Below are 16,997 nucleotides of genomic sequence, written 5' to 3' on the forward strand. Positions count from 1 at the left end.
ATGTTACTGATGACTGTATTACAATCTTGTTGGTAAGGTTGACTTGAGTGAAGTATGATGTTTTTTTGTTTTGGTATTGTAATCCGTTTCTGTAACTGGTCTAATTACCTGCTGTTTACATTTCAATAGTTAATTACACAAGTGTCAGAAAGTCAGGATAAATCAGGCTAAGATGTTGTAATATCCATCTAAGTGCAGATCAACATTGACTATTACACATATTATTTGGGGTGAGACTCAAAATAATATTCTAGATTTGGGCAAAGAGTAGGTAAGAATAGACAGAATAGAGAGAATAGAGAGAGTAGACAGAATAGACAGAATAGAGAGAATAGACAGAATAGAGAGAATAGACAGAATAGAGAGAATAGACAGAATAGAGATAATAGAGAGAATATAGATAATAGACAGAATAGAGAGAATAGACAGAATAGAGAGAATAGACAGAATAGAGATAATAGACAGAATAGAGATAATAGAGAGAATAGAGATAATAGACAGAATAGAGAGAATAGAGATAATAGACAGAATAGAGAGAGTAGACAGAATAGACAGAAGAGAGAATAGACAGAATAGAGAGAATAGACAGAATAGAGAGAATAGACAGAATAGACAGAATAGAGATAATAGAGAGAATAGAGATAATAGACAGAATAGAGATAATAGACAGAATAGAGATAAGACAGAATGGAGAGAATAGACAGAATAGAGAGAATAGACAGAATAGAGAGAATCGACAGAATAGAGAGAATAGACAGAATAGACATAGCTATAACGTTTTACTTCTGTTTGATGAAACTGTCTCAACATTTTACTTTTGTATGTAATTTGAGCATTGGTTTGATGAGCTAAAAGCTGGCAGAGAAAATATTGTTTTTAATTAAATTGACAACATATTTCTTCAATATTCAAACGGAAGGAAGTGTTCATAAATAATTATTCTCTGTGATTCGAGTGTCACTGTTGACAACTTTGTGGAATTTCTTGGAGGTCATTTCAAAAAGTGCCTTTTGGATAATGCAAATAAAATAAACCCCTTTTAGCAAGAAAACCTGCGAACCGATCGACGTGCCATCTGGTGATCATTTAGAGAATGGCGTTCTCAGCTGAGGTCCCAAATTCGTTCAGGAATATGGAGTATTGACAGAGAAAAGAGGGGAAAAACTCACTTTAACATGCATTGGCCAATCAAAACCTAATATAGACGTGACTATCGTTGCATTGGCCAATCAAAACCTAATATAGACGTGACTATCGTTGCATTGGCCAATCAAAACCCAGTACAGCCAACTCTGAATAATCCGTTCAGAGCTGGCACTTTTCTTCTTTTTTTGTTGTTTTAAAATTTGACCCTTTTTTCTCCCCAATTTCGTGTTCTCCAATTGTTTAGTAGCTACTATCTTGTCTCATCGCTACAACTCCCATACGGGCTCGGGAGAGACGAAGGTTGAAATCATGCGTCCTCTGATACACAACCCAACCAAGCCGCACTGCTTCTTAACACAGAGCACATCCAACCCGGAAGCCAACCACACCAATGTGTCGGAGGAAACACCGTGCACCTGGCAACCTTGGTTATCGTGCACTGCACCCGGCCTGCCACAGGAGTCGCTGGTGCGTGATGAGACAAGGATATCCCTACCGGCCAATCCCTCCCTAACCCGGATGACGCTAGGCCAATTGTGCGTCACCCCACGGACCTCCCGAGTGAAGGGCCAGGTGAGCGAAGGGCCAGATGAGTGATGAGTGAAGGGCCAGATAAGTGATGAGTGATGAGTGAAGGGCCAGATGAGTGAAGAGCCAGATGAGCAAAGGGCCAGATGAGTGAAGAGCCAGATGAGCAAAGGGCCAGATGAGTGATGAGTGAAGGGCCAGATGAGTGAAGAGCCAGATGAGCAAAGGGCCAGATGAGTGATGAGTGAAGGGCCAGATGAGTGAAGAGCCAGATGAGCAAAGGGCCAGATGAGTGATGAGTGAAGGGCCAGGTGAGTGAAAAGACAAATGAGTGAAGGACCAGATGAGCGAAGGGCCAGATGAGTGATGAGTGAAGGGCCAGATGTGTGAAGAGTGAAGAGCCAGATGAGTGATGAGTGAAGGGCCAGATGTGTGAAGAGTGAAGGGCCAGATGTGTGATGAGTGAAGAGCCAGATGAGTGATGAGTGAAGGGCCAGATGAGTGATGAATGAAGGGCCAGATGAGCGAAGGGCCAGATGAGTGATGAGTGAAGGGCCAGATGAGTGAAGGGCCAGATGAGTGAAGAGCCAGATGAGCAAAGGGCCAGATGAGTGATGAGTGAAGGGCAAGATGAGTGAAGAGCCAGATGAGCAAAGGGCCAGATGAGTGATGAGTGAAGGGCCAGATGAGTGAAGAGCCAGATGAGCAAAGGGCCAGATGAGTGATGAGTGAAGGGCCAGATGAGTGAAGAGCCAGATGAGCAAAGGGCCAGATGAGTGATGAGTGAAGGGCCAGGTGAGTGAAAAGACAAATGAGTGAAGGACCAGATGAGCGAAGGGCCAGATGAGTGAAGAGTGAAGAGCCAGATGAGTGAAGGGCCAGATGAGTGAAGAGCCAGATGAGTGAAGGACCAGATGAGCGAAGGGCCAGATGAGTGAAGGGCCAGATGAGTGATGAGTGAAGGGCCAGATGAGCAAATGGCCAGATGTGTGAAGAGTGAAGAGCCAGATGAGTGAAGGGCCAGATGAGTGAAGGGCCAGATGAGCAAAGGGCCAGATGAGCAAAGGACCAGATGAGTAAAGGGCCAGATGAGCAAAGGGCCAGATGAGCAAAGGGCCAGATGAGAAAAGGGCCAGATGAGTGATGAGTGAAGGGCCAGATGAGTGAAGAGCCAGATGAGCAAAGGGCCAGATGAGTGATGAGTGAAGGGCCAGATGAGTGAAGAGCCAGATGAGCAAAGGGCCAGATGAGTGATGAGTGAAGGGCCAGATGAGTGAAGAGCCAGATGAGCAAAGGGCCAGATGAGTGATGAGTGAAGGGCCAGGTGAGTGAAAAGACAAATGAGTGAAGGACCAGATGAGCGAAGGGCCAGATGAGTGATGAGTGAAGGGCCAGATGTGTGAAGAGTGAAGGGCCAGATGTGTGAAGAGTGAAGAGCCAGATGAGTGATGAGTGAAGGGCCAGATGAGTGATGAATGAAGGGCCAGATGAGCGAAGGGCCAGATGAGTGATGAGTGAAGGGCCAGATGAGTGAAGGGCCAGATGAGTGAAGAGCCAGATGAGCAAAGGGCCAGATGAGTGATGAGTGAAGGGCCAGATGAGTGAAGAGCCAGATGAGCAAAGGGCCAGATGAGTGATGAGTGAAGGGCCAGATGAGTGAAGAGCCAGATGAGCAAAGGGCCAGATGAGTGATGAGTGAAGGGCCAGATGAGTGAAGAGCCAGATGAGCAAAGGGCCAGATGAGTGATGAGTGAAGGGCCAGGTGAGTGAAAAGACAAATGAGTGAAGGACCAGATGAGCGAAGGGCCAGATGAGTGAAGAGTGAAGAGCCAGATGAGTGAAGGGCCAGATGAGTGAAGAGCCAGATGAGTGAAGGACCAGATGAGCGAAGGGCCAGATGAGTGAAGGGCCAGATGAGTGATGAGTGAAGGGCCAGATGAGCAAATGGCCAGATGTGTGAAGAGTGAAGAGCCAGATGAGTGAAGGGCCAGATGAGTGAAGGGCCAGATGAGCAAAGGACCAGATGAGTAAAGGGCCAGATGAGCAAAGGGCCAGATGAGCAAAGGGCCAGATGAGAAAAGGGCCAGATGAGTGAAGGGCCAGATGAGTGTTTGGAATGATACAGCTCTTAAAAAGTTAAATGGATTTTGGTAAATTGACGTGTCTCCAAATATCCTCAGATGAAGTAAATCTGTTTCTCTCTGAGACAGCCCTCTGACCCGAGAATTTAAGTACTTAAATAATTATCCACTTTTCAATTAACATCATAGGACATTACTTCAAACTTTTTTGGCAAATAATCTAGATTAACATGAGTGTGTGTGTGAGCGTGAATAAGTGTGTATGAGTGTGACACATGCTCCTGAAAAACATCTCCTTATAAGACTGATGTATTCTGGGTGAAGCTACCATATTGATGCAATCAGTTCCTAAATGTCACTAAACATAGTTGGTATTGGCAGATCAAGCTGTGATGACAATATATTGATTATTGTATGTTCCCGTTTAGGCAAGTGTTCGATAACGATGTGGATTTATTGAATGGTCCTCTTTTAAAACCAATTTGCCTCGTCTATCGTCATGGAGGTGTTCTCTAACTGGAGAAACATTCATCCATGTGCCACAGCAATGTCTGTTTAGCCCTTTTACTCTATCTAGAGAGATTAACAGAGTCCCACTGCCACTCTATATCTATTAAACTGTGTTGTTGGCTCATGGCCTGTTGTATCTAGTGCATATGACAAATATAATTTGATTTGATATTTCATGCTGATCATCCATATTCCTGCCAGAGAGACATGACTTAGAGCCAGTCAGTGTCTGTGCTCTGCCAGCCTGTCAGAGGTCTTGGAAGGAAAGGAGAGACGATGAAACAAAGAAGTTCCATCTCACACAGACGGCAACTACAGGCTTGATGTGACAGGATCGATGCCAGGGAATAAAAGGTTTTATGGATTGGCTGGATTAATGTTAGTTTACAGAAAACAGTAATCACTCCCCAGCAGTGTTTGATTTACAATTATTGTATTCCATTTCTTAATGAACAACAGCTCTCTGCTCTCAAAATATTCTGTCTACACTTTATTAACTGATTGTCCAAATGAACAGACAGAACCAGTGGACTGGACAGGGCTGATTGATCGGTGTTGCTCTATTCCTTTTGCCTGACTTTCCCCATTAGAACAACACACTCCCTCTGAATCCATCTAATCTCCCCAGAACGTGGCTACTCCATCTTTACTCTGGGGGAGTTGGCTATTCCATCTAAACTCTGGGGGAGTTGGCTACTCCATCTAAACTCTGGGGGAGTTGGCTACTCCATCTAAACTCTGGGGGAGTTGGCTACTCCATCTAAACTCTGGGGGAGTTGGCTACTCCATCTAAACTCTGGGGGAGTTGGCTACTCCATCTAATCTCTGGGGGAGTTGGCTACTCCATCTAAACTCTGGGGGAGTTGGCTACTCCATCTAAACTCTGGGGGAGTTGGCTACTCCATCTAAACTCTAGGGGAGTTGGCTACTCCATCTAAACTCTAGGGGAGTTGGCTACTCCATCTAAACTCTAGGGGAGTTGGCTACTCCATCTAAACTCTAGGGGAGTTGGCTACTCCATCTAAACTCTAGGGGAGTTGGCTACTCCATCTAAACTCTAGGGGAGTTGGCTACTCCATCTAAACTCTGGGGGAGTTGGCTACTCCATCTAAACTCTGGGGGAGTTGGCTACTCCATCTAAACTCTGGGGGAGTTGGCTACTCCATCTTTACTCTGGGGGAGTTGGCTACTCCATCTAAACTCTGGGGGAGTTGGCTACTCCATCTAACCTCTGGGGGAGTTGGCTACTCCATCTAAACTCTGGGGGAGTTGGCTACTCCATCTAAACTCTGGGGGAGTTGGCTACTCCATCTAAACTCTGGGGGAGTTGGCTACTCCATCTAAACTCTGGGGGAGTTGGCTACTCCATCTAAACTCTGGGGGAGTTGGGTTACTCCATCTAATCTCTGGGGGAGTTGGCTACTCCATCTAAACTCTGGGGGAGTTGGCTACTCCATCTAAACTCTGGGGGAGTTGGCTACTCCATCTAAACTCTGGGGGAGTTGGCTACTCCATCTAAACTCTGGGGGAGTTGGCTACTCCATCTAAACTCTAGGGGAGTTGGCTACTCCATCTTTACTCTGGGGGAGTTGGCTACTCCATCTAAACTCTGGGGGAGTTGGCTACTCCATCTAAACTCTGGGGGAGTTGGCTACTCCATCTAAACTCTGGGGGAGTTGGCTACTCCATCTAAACTCTGGGGGAGTTGGCTACTCCATCTAAACTCTGGGGGAGTTGGCTACTCCATCTAAACTCTGGGGGAGTTGGCTACTCCATCTTTACTCTGGGGGAGTTGGCTACTCCATCTAAACTCTGGGGGAGTTGGCTACTCCATCTTTACTCTGGGGGAGTTGGCTACTCCATCTAAACTCTGGGGGAGTTGGCTACTCCATCTAAACTCTGGGGGAGTTGGCTACTCCATCTAAACTCTGGGGGAGTTGGCTACTCCATCTAAACTCTGGGGGAGTTGGCTACTCCATCTTTACTCTGGGGGAGTTGGCTACTCCATCTAAACTCTGGGGGAGTTGGCTACTCCATCTAAACTCTGGGGAGTTGGCTACTCCATCTAAACTCTGGGGGAGTTGGCTACTCCATCTAAACTCTGCGGGAGTTGGCTACTCCATCTAAACTCTGGGGGAGTTGGCTACTCCATCTAAACTCTGGGGGAGTTGGCTACTCCATCTAAACTCTGGAGGAGTTGGCTACTCCATCTAATCTCTGGGGGAGTTTGCTACTCCATCTAAACTCTGGGGGAGTTGGCTACTCCATCTAAACTCTGGGGGAGTTGGCTACTCCATCTAAACTCTGGGGGAGTTGGCTACTCCATCTAAACTCTGGGGGAGTTGGCTACTCCATCTAAACTCTAGGGGAGTTGGCTACTCCATCTAAACTCTGGGGGAGTTGGCTACTCCATCTAAACTCTGGGGGAGTTGGCTACTCCATCTAATCTCCCCAGAACGTGGCTACTCCATCTAAACTCTGGGGGAGTTGGCTACTCCATCTAAACTCTGGGGGAGTTGGCTACTCCATCTAAACTCTGGGGGAGTTGGCTACTCCATCTAAACTCTGGGGGAGTTGGCTACTCCATCTAAACTCTGGGGGAGTTGGCTTCTCCATCTTAACTCTGGGGGAGTTGGCTACTCCATCTAAACTCTGGGGGAGTTGGCTACTCCATCTAAACTCTGGGGGAGTTGGCTACTCCATCTAAACTCTAGGGGAGTTGGCTACTCCATCTAAACTCTGGGGGAGTTGGCTACTCCATCTAAACTCTGGGGGAGTTGGCTACTCCATCTAATCTCCCCAGAACGTGGCTACTCCATCTAAACTCTGGGGGAGTTGGCTACTCCATCTAAACTCTGGGGGAGTTGGCTACTCCATCTAAACTCTGGGGGAGTTGGCTACTCCATCTAAACTCTGGGGGAGTTGGCTACTCCATCTAAACTCTGGGGGAGTTGGCTACTCCATCTAAACTCTGGGGGAGTTGGCTTCTCCATCTTAACTCTGGGGGAGTTGGCTTCTCCATCTTAACTCTGGGGGAGTTGGCTACTCCATCTAAACTCTGGGGGAGTTGGCTACTCCATCTAATCTCCCCAGAACGTGGCTACTCCATCTAAACTCTGGGGGAGTTGGCTACTCCATCTAAACTCTGGGGGAGTTGGCTACTCCATCTAAACTCTGGGGGAGTTGGCTACTCCATCTAAACTCTGGGGGAGTTGGCTACTCCATCTAAACTCTGGGGGAGTTGGCTTCTCCATCTTAACTCTGGGGGAGTTGGCTTCTCCATCTTAACTCTGGGGGAGTTGGCTACTCCATCTAAACTCTGGGGGAGTTGGCTACTCCATCTTAACTCTGGGGGAGTTGGCTTCTCCATCTTAACTCTGGGGGAGTTGGCTACTCCATCTAAACTCTGGGGGAGTTGGCTACTCCATCTAATCTCCCCAGAACGTGGCTACTCCATCTAAACTCTGGGGGAGTTGGCTACTCCATCTAAACTCTGGGGGAGTTGGCTACTCCATCTAAACTCTGGGGGAGTTGGCTACTCCATCTAAACTCTGGGGGAGTTGGCTACTCCATCTAAACTCTGGGGGAGTTGGCTTCTCCATCTTAACTCTGGGGGAGTTGGCTTCTCCATCTTAACTCTGGGGGAGTTGGCTACTCTATCTAAACTCTCGAGCAGTGAATTCATGCAAATGTTGTGTGTGAAAACTGACACTTCATGTCAGCTCCAGAGTGGTAGTGGAAAGCAGGCTAATGATGTCAGCTCCAGAGTGGTAGTGGAAAGCAGGCTGATGATGTCAGCTCCAGAGTGGTAGATGAAAGCATGCTGATGATGTCAGCTCCAGAGTGGTAGTGGAAAGCAGGCTGATGATGTCAGCTCCAGAGTGGTAGATGAAAGCAGGCTGATGATGTCAGCTCCAGAGTGGTAGTGGAAAGCATGCTGATGATGTCAGCTCCAGAGTGGTAGTGGGAAGCAGGCTGATGATGTCAGCTCTCCAAGTGGTAGTGGAAAGCAGGCTGATGATGTCAGCTCCTGAGTGGTAGTGGAAAGCAGGCTGATGATGTCAGCTCCAGAGTGGTAGTGGAAAGCAGGCTGATGATGTCAGCTCTCCAAGTGGTAGTGGAAAGCAGGCTGATGATGTCAGCTCCAGAGTGGTAGATGAAAGTAGGCTGATGTCAGCTCCAGAGTGGTAGTGGAAAACAGGCTGATGATGTCAGCTCTCCAAGTGGTAGTGGAAAGCAGGCTGATGATGTCAGCTCCAGAGTGGTAGTGGAAAACAGGCTGATGATGTCAGCTCTCCAAGTGGTAGTGGAAAGCAGGCTGATGATGTCAGCTCCAGAGTGGTAGTGGAAAGCAGGCTGATGATGTCAGCTCCAGAGTGGTAGATGAAAGTAGGCTGATGTCAGCTCCAGAGTGGTAGTGGAAAACAGGCTGATGATGTCAGCTCTCCAAGTGGTAGTGGAAAGCAGGCTGATGATGTCAGCTCCAGAGTGGTAGTGGAAAGCAGGCTGATGATGTCAGCTCCAGAGTGGTAGATGAAAGCAGGCTGATGATGTCAGCTCCAGAGTGGTAGTGGAAAGCAGGCTGATGATGTCAGCTCCAGAGTGGTAGATGAAAGCAGGCTGATGATGTCAGCTCCAGAGTGGTAGTGGAAAGCAGGCTGATGATGTCAGCTCCAGAGTGGTAGTGGAAAGCAGGCTGATGATGTCAGCTCCAGAGTGGTAGTGGAAAGCAGGCTGATGATGTCAGCTCCAGAGTGGTAGTGGAAAGCAGGCTGATGGGGTTTCTGGTATTATAAGACTCTGGACCCTGTGACACTCACAAAGTACTCTATCCAGCAAAATATCATTTTGAACTTCTCAAACATCGAAGAGTTAAACACTGCTGATCAACAATGCCTTCCATCCAGACAGACAGTAAGTTTAAAGAGACAGAGAGAGACACAGAGAGACAGAGAGACAGAACACTGCCTACGATAGAACACAACCTACTATAGAACACTGCAGGGTAACCTCTACCTGTATCCTGTGTTCTCTAGGTAACCTCTACCTGTATCCTGTGTTCTCTAGGTAACATCTACCTGTATCCTGTGTTCTCTAGGTTACCTCTACCTGTATCCTGTGTTCTATAGGTAACCTCTACCTGTATCCTGTGTTCTCTAGGTAATCTCTACCTGTATCCTGTGTTCCCTACTTAATCTCTACCTGTATCCTGTGTTCTCTAGGTAACCTCTACCTGTATCATGTGTTCTCTAGGTAACCTCTACCTGTATCCTGTGTTCTCTAGGTAACCTCTACCTGTATCCTGTGTTCTCTAGGTAACATCTACCTGTATCCTGTGTTCTCTAGGTAACCTCTACCTGTATCCTGTGTTCTCTAGGTAATCTCTACCTGTATCCTGTGTTCTCTAGGTAACATCTACCTGTATCCTGTGTTGTCTAGGTAACCTCTACCTGTATCCTGTGTTCTCTTGGTAACCTCTACCTGTATCCTGTGTTCTCTTGGTAACCTCTACCTGTATCCTGTGTTCTCTAGGTAACATCTACCTGTATTATGTGTTCCCTAGGTAACCTGTCCAAGACATGTACCTCAGAGGGTTGGACTGAAATGCACCCACTGGACATCGCCCTGAACTGTGGTTATAACGCCAACAACACTGGAGATGAAGTGAGTACAGCTCCCCCCATGCCTCCTGTCTGCTTATCTGGCACTTACTGAATAATGATGTTTGTCTGAATGCTTTTTGAGGTCGGTTCGATTTCATTGTTTGTTTGTTTTTTACATTAAACAAACTATGCATTATGTGAGTTGAATGTTGTTCCGGAGGGTTGAAGCATGCATGAGAGCACCAGCTGTTCCGGAAGACTGTGTGATCAAGCTCTCCGCAGCCGATGTAAGCAAGACCTTTAAATAGGTCAACATTCACAAGGCCGCAGGGCCAGATGAATTACCAGGACGTGTACTCCGAGCATGCGTGGACCAACTGACAAGTGTCTTCACTGACATTTTCAACCTCTTCCTGACCGAGTCTGTAATGCCTACATGTTTCAAGCAGACCACCATAGTCCCTGTGCCCAAGGAAAAGAAGGTAACCTGTCTAAATGACTACTGCCCCGTAGCAGTCACGTCGGTAGCCATGAAGTGCTTTGAAAGGCTGGTCATGGCTCACATCAACACCATCATCCCAGAAACCCTAGACCTACTCCAATTCACATACCGCCCCAACAGATCTACAGATGACGCAACCTCAATCGCACTCCATGCTGCCCTTTCACACCTGGACAAATATGAGCACACTGAATGCTATTCATTGACTACAGCTCAGCATTCAACACCATAGTGGCCACAAAGCTCATCACTAAGTTAAGGACTCTGGACTAAACACCTTTCTCTACAACGAGATCCTGGACTTCCTGACGGGCCGCCCCCAGGTGGTAAGGGTAGGCAACAACACCTCCACCACACTGATGCTCAACACTGAGGCCACTCAGGGGTGCGTGCTTAGTCCCGTCCTGTACTCCCTGTTCACCCACCACTGCATAGCCAAGCACAACTCCAACATCATCAATACGTTTGCTGATGACACAACAACGATGAGACAGCCTATAGAGAGGAGGTCATAGACCTGGCAGTGTAGTGCCAGAACAACAACCTCTCTTTCAATATGAGCAAGACAAAGGAGCTGATCGTAGACTACAGGAAAAGGCAGGCCCCCATTTACATCGACTGGGTTGTAGTGGAGCGGGTCGAGAGTTTCAAAATCCTTGGTGTCCAAATCACCAACAAAATATCATGGTCCAAACACACCAAGACAGTCGTGAAGAGGGCTCGACAACACCTGTCCCCCTTCAGGAGGCTGAAAAGATATTGCATGGGTCCCCAGATCCTCAAAAAGTGCTTCAGCTGCACCATCGAGAGCATCCTGACCGGTTGCATCACTGCCTGGAATGGCAACTGCTCTGCATCTGCCCGTATGGCACTACAGAGTGTAGGTAGTGCATCCAGCCCAGTACATCACTGAGGCCAAGCTTCCTACCATACACAGTGGGGCAAAAAAGTATTTAGTCAGCCACCAATTGTGCAAGTTCTCCCACTTAAAAAGATGAGAGAGGCCTGTAATTTTCATCATAGGTACACTTTAACTATGACAGACAAAATGAGAAGAAAAGAAATCCAGAAAATCACATTGTAGGGTTTTTAATGAATTTATTTGCAAATTATGGTGGAAAATAAGTATTTGGCCAATAACTAAAGTTTATCTCAATACTTTGTTATATACCCTTTGTTGGCAATGACAGAGGTCAAACGTTTTCTGTAAGTCTTCACAAGGTTTTCACACACTGTTGCTGGTATTTTGGCCCATTCCTCCATGCAGATATCCTCTAGAGCAGTGATGTTTGGGAGCTGTTGCTGGGCAACACGGACTTTCAACTCCCTCCAAAGATTTTCTATGGGGTTGAGATCTGGAGACTGGCTAGGCCACTCCAGGACCTTGAAATGCTTCTTACGAAGCCACTTCTTCGTTGCCCGGGCGGTGTGTTTGGGATCATTGTCATGCTGAAAGACCCAGCCACGTTTAATCTTCAATGCCCTTGCTGATGGAAGGAGGTTTTCACTCAAAATCTCACGATACCTGGCCCCATTCATTCTTTCCTTTACACAGATCAGTTGTCCTGGTCCCTTTGCAGAAAACAGCCCCAAAGCATGATGTTTCCACCCCCATGCTTCACAGTAGGTATGGTGTTCTTTGGATGCAACTCAGCATTCTTTGTCCTCCAAACACGACGAGTTGAGTTTTTACCAAAAAGTTATATTTTGGTTTCATCTAACCATATGACATTCTCCAAATCTTCTTCTGGATCATCCAAATGCTCTCTAGCAAACTTCAGACGGGCCTGGACATGTACTGGCTTAAGCAGGGGGACACGTCTGGCACGGCAGGATTTGAGTCCCTGGCGGCATAGTGTGTTACTGATGGTAGGCTTTGTTACTTTGGTCCCAGCTCTCTGCAGGTCATTCACTAGGTCCCCCCGTGTGGTTCTGGGATTTTTGCTCACCATTCTTGTGATCATTTTGAGCCCACTGGGTGAGATCTTGCGTGGAGCCCCAGATCGAGGGAGATTATCTGTGGTCTTGTATGTCTTCCATTTCCTAATTATTTCTCCCACAGTTGATTTCCTCAAACCAAGCTGCTTCGCTATTGCAGATTCAGTCTTCCCAGCCTGGTGCAGGTCTACAATTTTGTTTCTGGTGTCCTTTGACAGCTCTTTGGTCTTGGCCATAGTGGAGTTTGGAGTGTGACTGTTTGAAGTTGTGGACAGGTGTCTTTTATACTGATAACAAGTTCAAACAGGTGCCATTAATACAGGTAATGAGTGGAGGACAGAGGAGCCTCTTAAAGAAGAAGTTACAGGTCTGTGAGAGCCAGAAATCTTGCTTGTTTGTAGGTGACCAAATACTTATTTTCCACCATAATTTGCAAATAAATTCATTAAAAATCCTACAATGTGATTTTCTGGAGAATTCTTTTCTAATTTTGTCTGTCATAGTTGAAGTGTACCTATGATGAAAATTACAGGCCTCTCTCATCTTTTTAAGTGGGAGAACTTGCACAATTGGTGGCTGACTAAATACTTTTTTGTCCCAATGTATGGAAGGCCCAAAGAGAAAGTCCCAAAAATGTCAAAGATTCCAGTCACCCTAGTCACAGACTGTTCTCTCTGCTACCACATGGCAAGCGGTACCGGAGCGCCAAGTCTAGGTCCAAAATTCTCCCCCCAAGTCATAAGACTGCTGAAAAATGTATCAAATGGCCACCCGGACTATTTACATTGACACGGCCCCCTACCTTTGTTTTTACACTGTTGCTTCTCGCTGTTTATTAGCTATGCATAGACACTTTACCCCGACCTACATGTACAAAATAACTTGACTAACCTGAACCCCTGCACATTGACTCTGTGCCGGTACCCCCCTGTATTTAGCCTCCCCATTGACTCAGTACCGGCACCCACTGTATATAGCCTCCACATTGACTCGGTACCGGTACCCCCTGTATAAAGCCTCCACATTCACTCGGTACCGGTACCCCCTGTATAAAGCCTCCACATTGACTCAGTACCGGTAACCCCTGTATATAGCCTCCACATTGACTCAGTACTGGTACCCCCTGTATATAGCCTCCACATTGACTCTGTACCAGTACCCCCTGTATATAGTCTCCACATTGACTCTGTACCGTAACACCCTGTATATAGCCTCCACATTGACTCTGTACCGGTACCCCCTGTATATAGCCTCCACATTAACTCTGTACCATTCCCTCCCTGTATATAGCCTCCACATTGACTCAGTACTGGTACCCCCTGTATATAGCCTCCACATTGACTTTGTACCGGTAACCCCTGTATATAGCCTCCACATTGACTCAGTACCGGTAACACCCTGTATATAGTCTCCATATTGACTCTGTACCGGTACCCCCTGTATATAGCCTCCACATTGACTCTGTAGTGGTACCCCCTGTATATAGCCTCCACATTGACTCAATACCGGTAACACCCTGTATATAGCCTCCATATTGACTCTGTACCGTAATACCCTGTATATAGCCTCCATATTGACTCTGTACCATAATACCCTGTATATAGCCTCCATATTGACTCTGTACCGGTAACACCCTGTATATAGCCTCCACATTGACTCAGTACTGGTACCCCCCTGTATATAGCCCTCCACATTGACTCAGTACTGGTACCCCCTGTATATAGCCTTCACATTGACTCTGTACCAGTACCTCCCTGTATATAGCCTCCACATTGACTCTGTACCAGTACCCCCTGTATATAGTCTCCACATTGACTCAGTACTGGTACCCCCTGTATATAGCCTCCACATTGACTCTGTACCAGTACCCCCTGTATATAGCCTCCACATTGACTCTGTACCGGTAACCCCTGTATATAGCCTCCACATTGACTCAGTACCGGTAACACCCTGTATATAGTCTCCATATTGACTCTGTAGTGGTACCCCCTGTATATAGCCTCCACATTGACTCAGTACCGGTAACACCCTGTATATAGCCTCCATATTGACTCTGTACCGTAATACCCTGTATATAGCCTCCATATTGACTCTGTACCATAATACCCTGTATATAGCCTCCATATTGACTCTGTACCGTAATACCCTGTATATAGCCTCCATATTGACTCTGTACCGTAATACCCTGTATATAGCCTCCATATTGACTCTGTACCGGTAACACCCTGTATATAGCCTCCATATTGACTCTGTACCGATACCCCCTGTATATAGTCTCCACATTGACTCTGTACCGGTACCCCCCTGTATATTAGCCTCACATTGGACTCTGTAACGGTAACACCCTGTATATAGCCGCCATATTGACTCTGTACAGTAATACCCTGTATATAGCCTCCACATTGACTCAGTACCAGTAACACCCTGTATATAGCCTCCATATTGACTCTGTACCGGTAACCCCTGTATATAGCCTCCACATTGACTCAGTACCGGTAACACCCTGTATATAGTCTCCATATTGACTCTGTACCGGTACCCCCTGTATATAGCCTCCACATTGACTCTGTAGTTGGTACCCCCCTGTATATAGCCTCCACATTGACTCAGTACCGGTAACACCCTGTATATAGCCTCCATATTGACTCTGTACCGTAATACCCTGTATATAGCCTCCATATTGACTCTGTACCATAATACCCTGTATATAGCCTCCATATTGACTCTGTACCGGTAACACCCTGTATATAGCCTCCACATTGACTCAGTACTGGTACCCCCTGTATATAGCCTCCACATTGACTCAGTACCGGTAACACCCTGTATATAGCCTCCATATTACTCTGTACTGTAATACCCTGTATATAGCCTCCATATTGACTCTGTACCGTAATACCCTGTATATAGCCTCCATATTGACTCTGTACCGGTAACCTCTGTATATAGCCTCCACATTGACTCTGTACCAGTATCCCCTGTATATAGCCTCCACATTGACTCTGTACCGGTACCCCCTGTATATAGCCTCCACATTAACTTTGTACCAGTACCTCCCTGTATATAGCCTCCACATTGACTCAGTACTGGTACCCCCTGTATATAGCCTCCACATTGACTCGGTACCAGTACCCCCTGTATATTGCCTCCACATTGACTCTGTACCAGTACCCCCTGTATATAGCCTCCACATTGACTCTGTACCAGTACCCCCTGTATATAGCCTCCACATTGACTCTGTACCAGTACCCCCTGTATATAGCCTCCACATTGACTCTGTACCAGTACCCCCTGTATATAGCCTCCACATTGACTCTGTACCGGTAACCCCTGTATATAGCCTCCACATTGACTCAGTACCGGTAACACCCTGTATATAGCCTCCACATTGACTCAGTACCGGTAACACCCTGTATATAGTCTCCATATTGACTCTGTACCGGTACCCCCTGTATATAGCCTCCACATTGACTCAATACCGGTAACACCCTGTATATAGCCTCCATATTGACTCTGTACCGTAATACCCTGTATATAGCCTCCATATTGACTCTGTACCGTAATACCCTGTATATAGCCTCCATATGGACTCTGTACCGGTAACACCCTGTATATAGCCTCCACATTGACTCAGTACTGGTACCCCCTGTATATAGCCTCCACATTGACTCAGTACTGGTACCCCCTGTATATAGCCTTCACATTGACTCTGTACCAGTACCTCCCTGTATATAGCCTCCACATTGACTCTGTACCAGTACCCCCTGTATATAGCCTTCACATTGACTCTGTACCAGTACCTCCCTGTATATAGCCTCCACATTGACTCTGTACCAGTACCCCCTGTATATAGTCTCCACATTGACTCAGTACTGGTACCCCCTGTATATAGCCTCCACATTGACTCTGTACCAGTACCCCCTGTATATAGCCTCCACATTGACTCTGTACCAGTACCCCCTGTATATAGCCTCCACATTGACTCTGTACCGGTAACCTCTGTATATAGCCTCCACATTGACTCAGTACCGGTAACACCCTGTATATAGTCTCCATATTGACTCTGTAGTGGTACCCCCTGTATATAGCCTCCACATTGACTCAGTACCGGTAACACCCTGTATATAGCCTCCATATTGACTCTGTACCGTAATACCCTGTATATAGCCTCCATATTGACTCTGTACCATAATACCCTGTATATAGCCTTCATATTGACTCTGTACCGTAATACCCTGTATATAGCCTCCATATTGACTCTGTACCGTAATACCCTGTATATAGCCTCCATATTGACTCTGTACCGGTAACACCCTGTATATAGCCTCCATATTGACTCTGTACCGATACCCCCTGTATATAGTCTCCACATTGACTCTGTACCGGTGCCCCCTGTATATAGCCTCCACATTGACTCTGTAACGGTAACACCCTGTATATAGCCGCCATATTGACTCTGTACAGTAATACCCTGTATATAGCCTCCACATTGACTCAGTACCAGTAACACCCTGTATATAGCCTCCATATTGACTCTGTACCGGTAACCCCTGTATATAGCCTCCACATTGACTCAGTACCGGTAACACCCTGTATATAGTCTCCATATTGACTCTGTACCGGTACCCCCTGTATATAGCCTCCACATTGACTCTGTAGTGGTACCCCCTGTATATAGCCTCCACATTGACT

At 46.6% G+C, this 16,997-nt stretch overlaps 1 protein-coding gene across 1 annotated transcript in view; it reads left to right on the forward strand.

The window, feature by feature from the left end:
- vipr1b (vasoactive intestinal peptide receptor 1b) overlaps positions 1–16,997 on the forward strand; it is a 207,728-nt gene that overhangs the window by 45,811 nt on the left and 144,920 nt on the right. The window contains exon 3 of the mRNA XM_031836478.1: positions 9,829–9,929. Within this exon, the coding sequence (XP_031692338.1) occupies positions 9,829–9,929 (101 nt within the window). The remainder of the gene's footprint in view (positions 1–9,828; positions 9,930–16,997) is intronic.

Source organism: Oncorhynchus kisutch, linkage group LG11, assembly GCF_002021735.2.
Source record: "Oncorhynchus kisutch isolate 150728-3 linkage group LG11, Okis_V2, whole genome shotgun sequence".
NCBI lineage: Eukaryota > Metazoa > Chordata > Actinopteri > Salmoniformes > Salmonidae > Oncorhynchus > Oncorhynchus kisutch.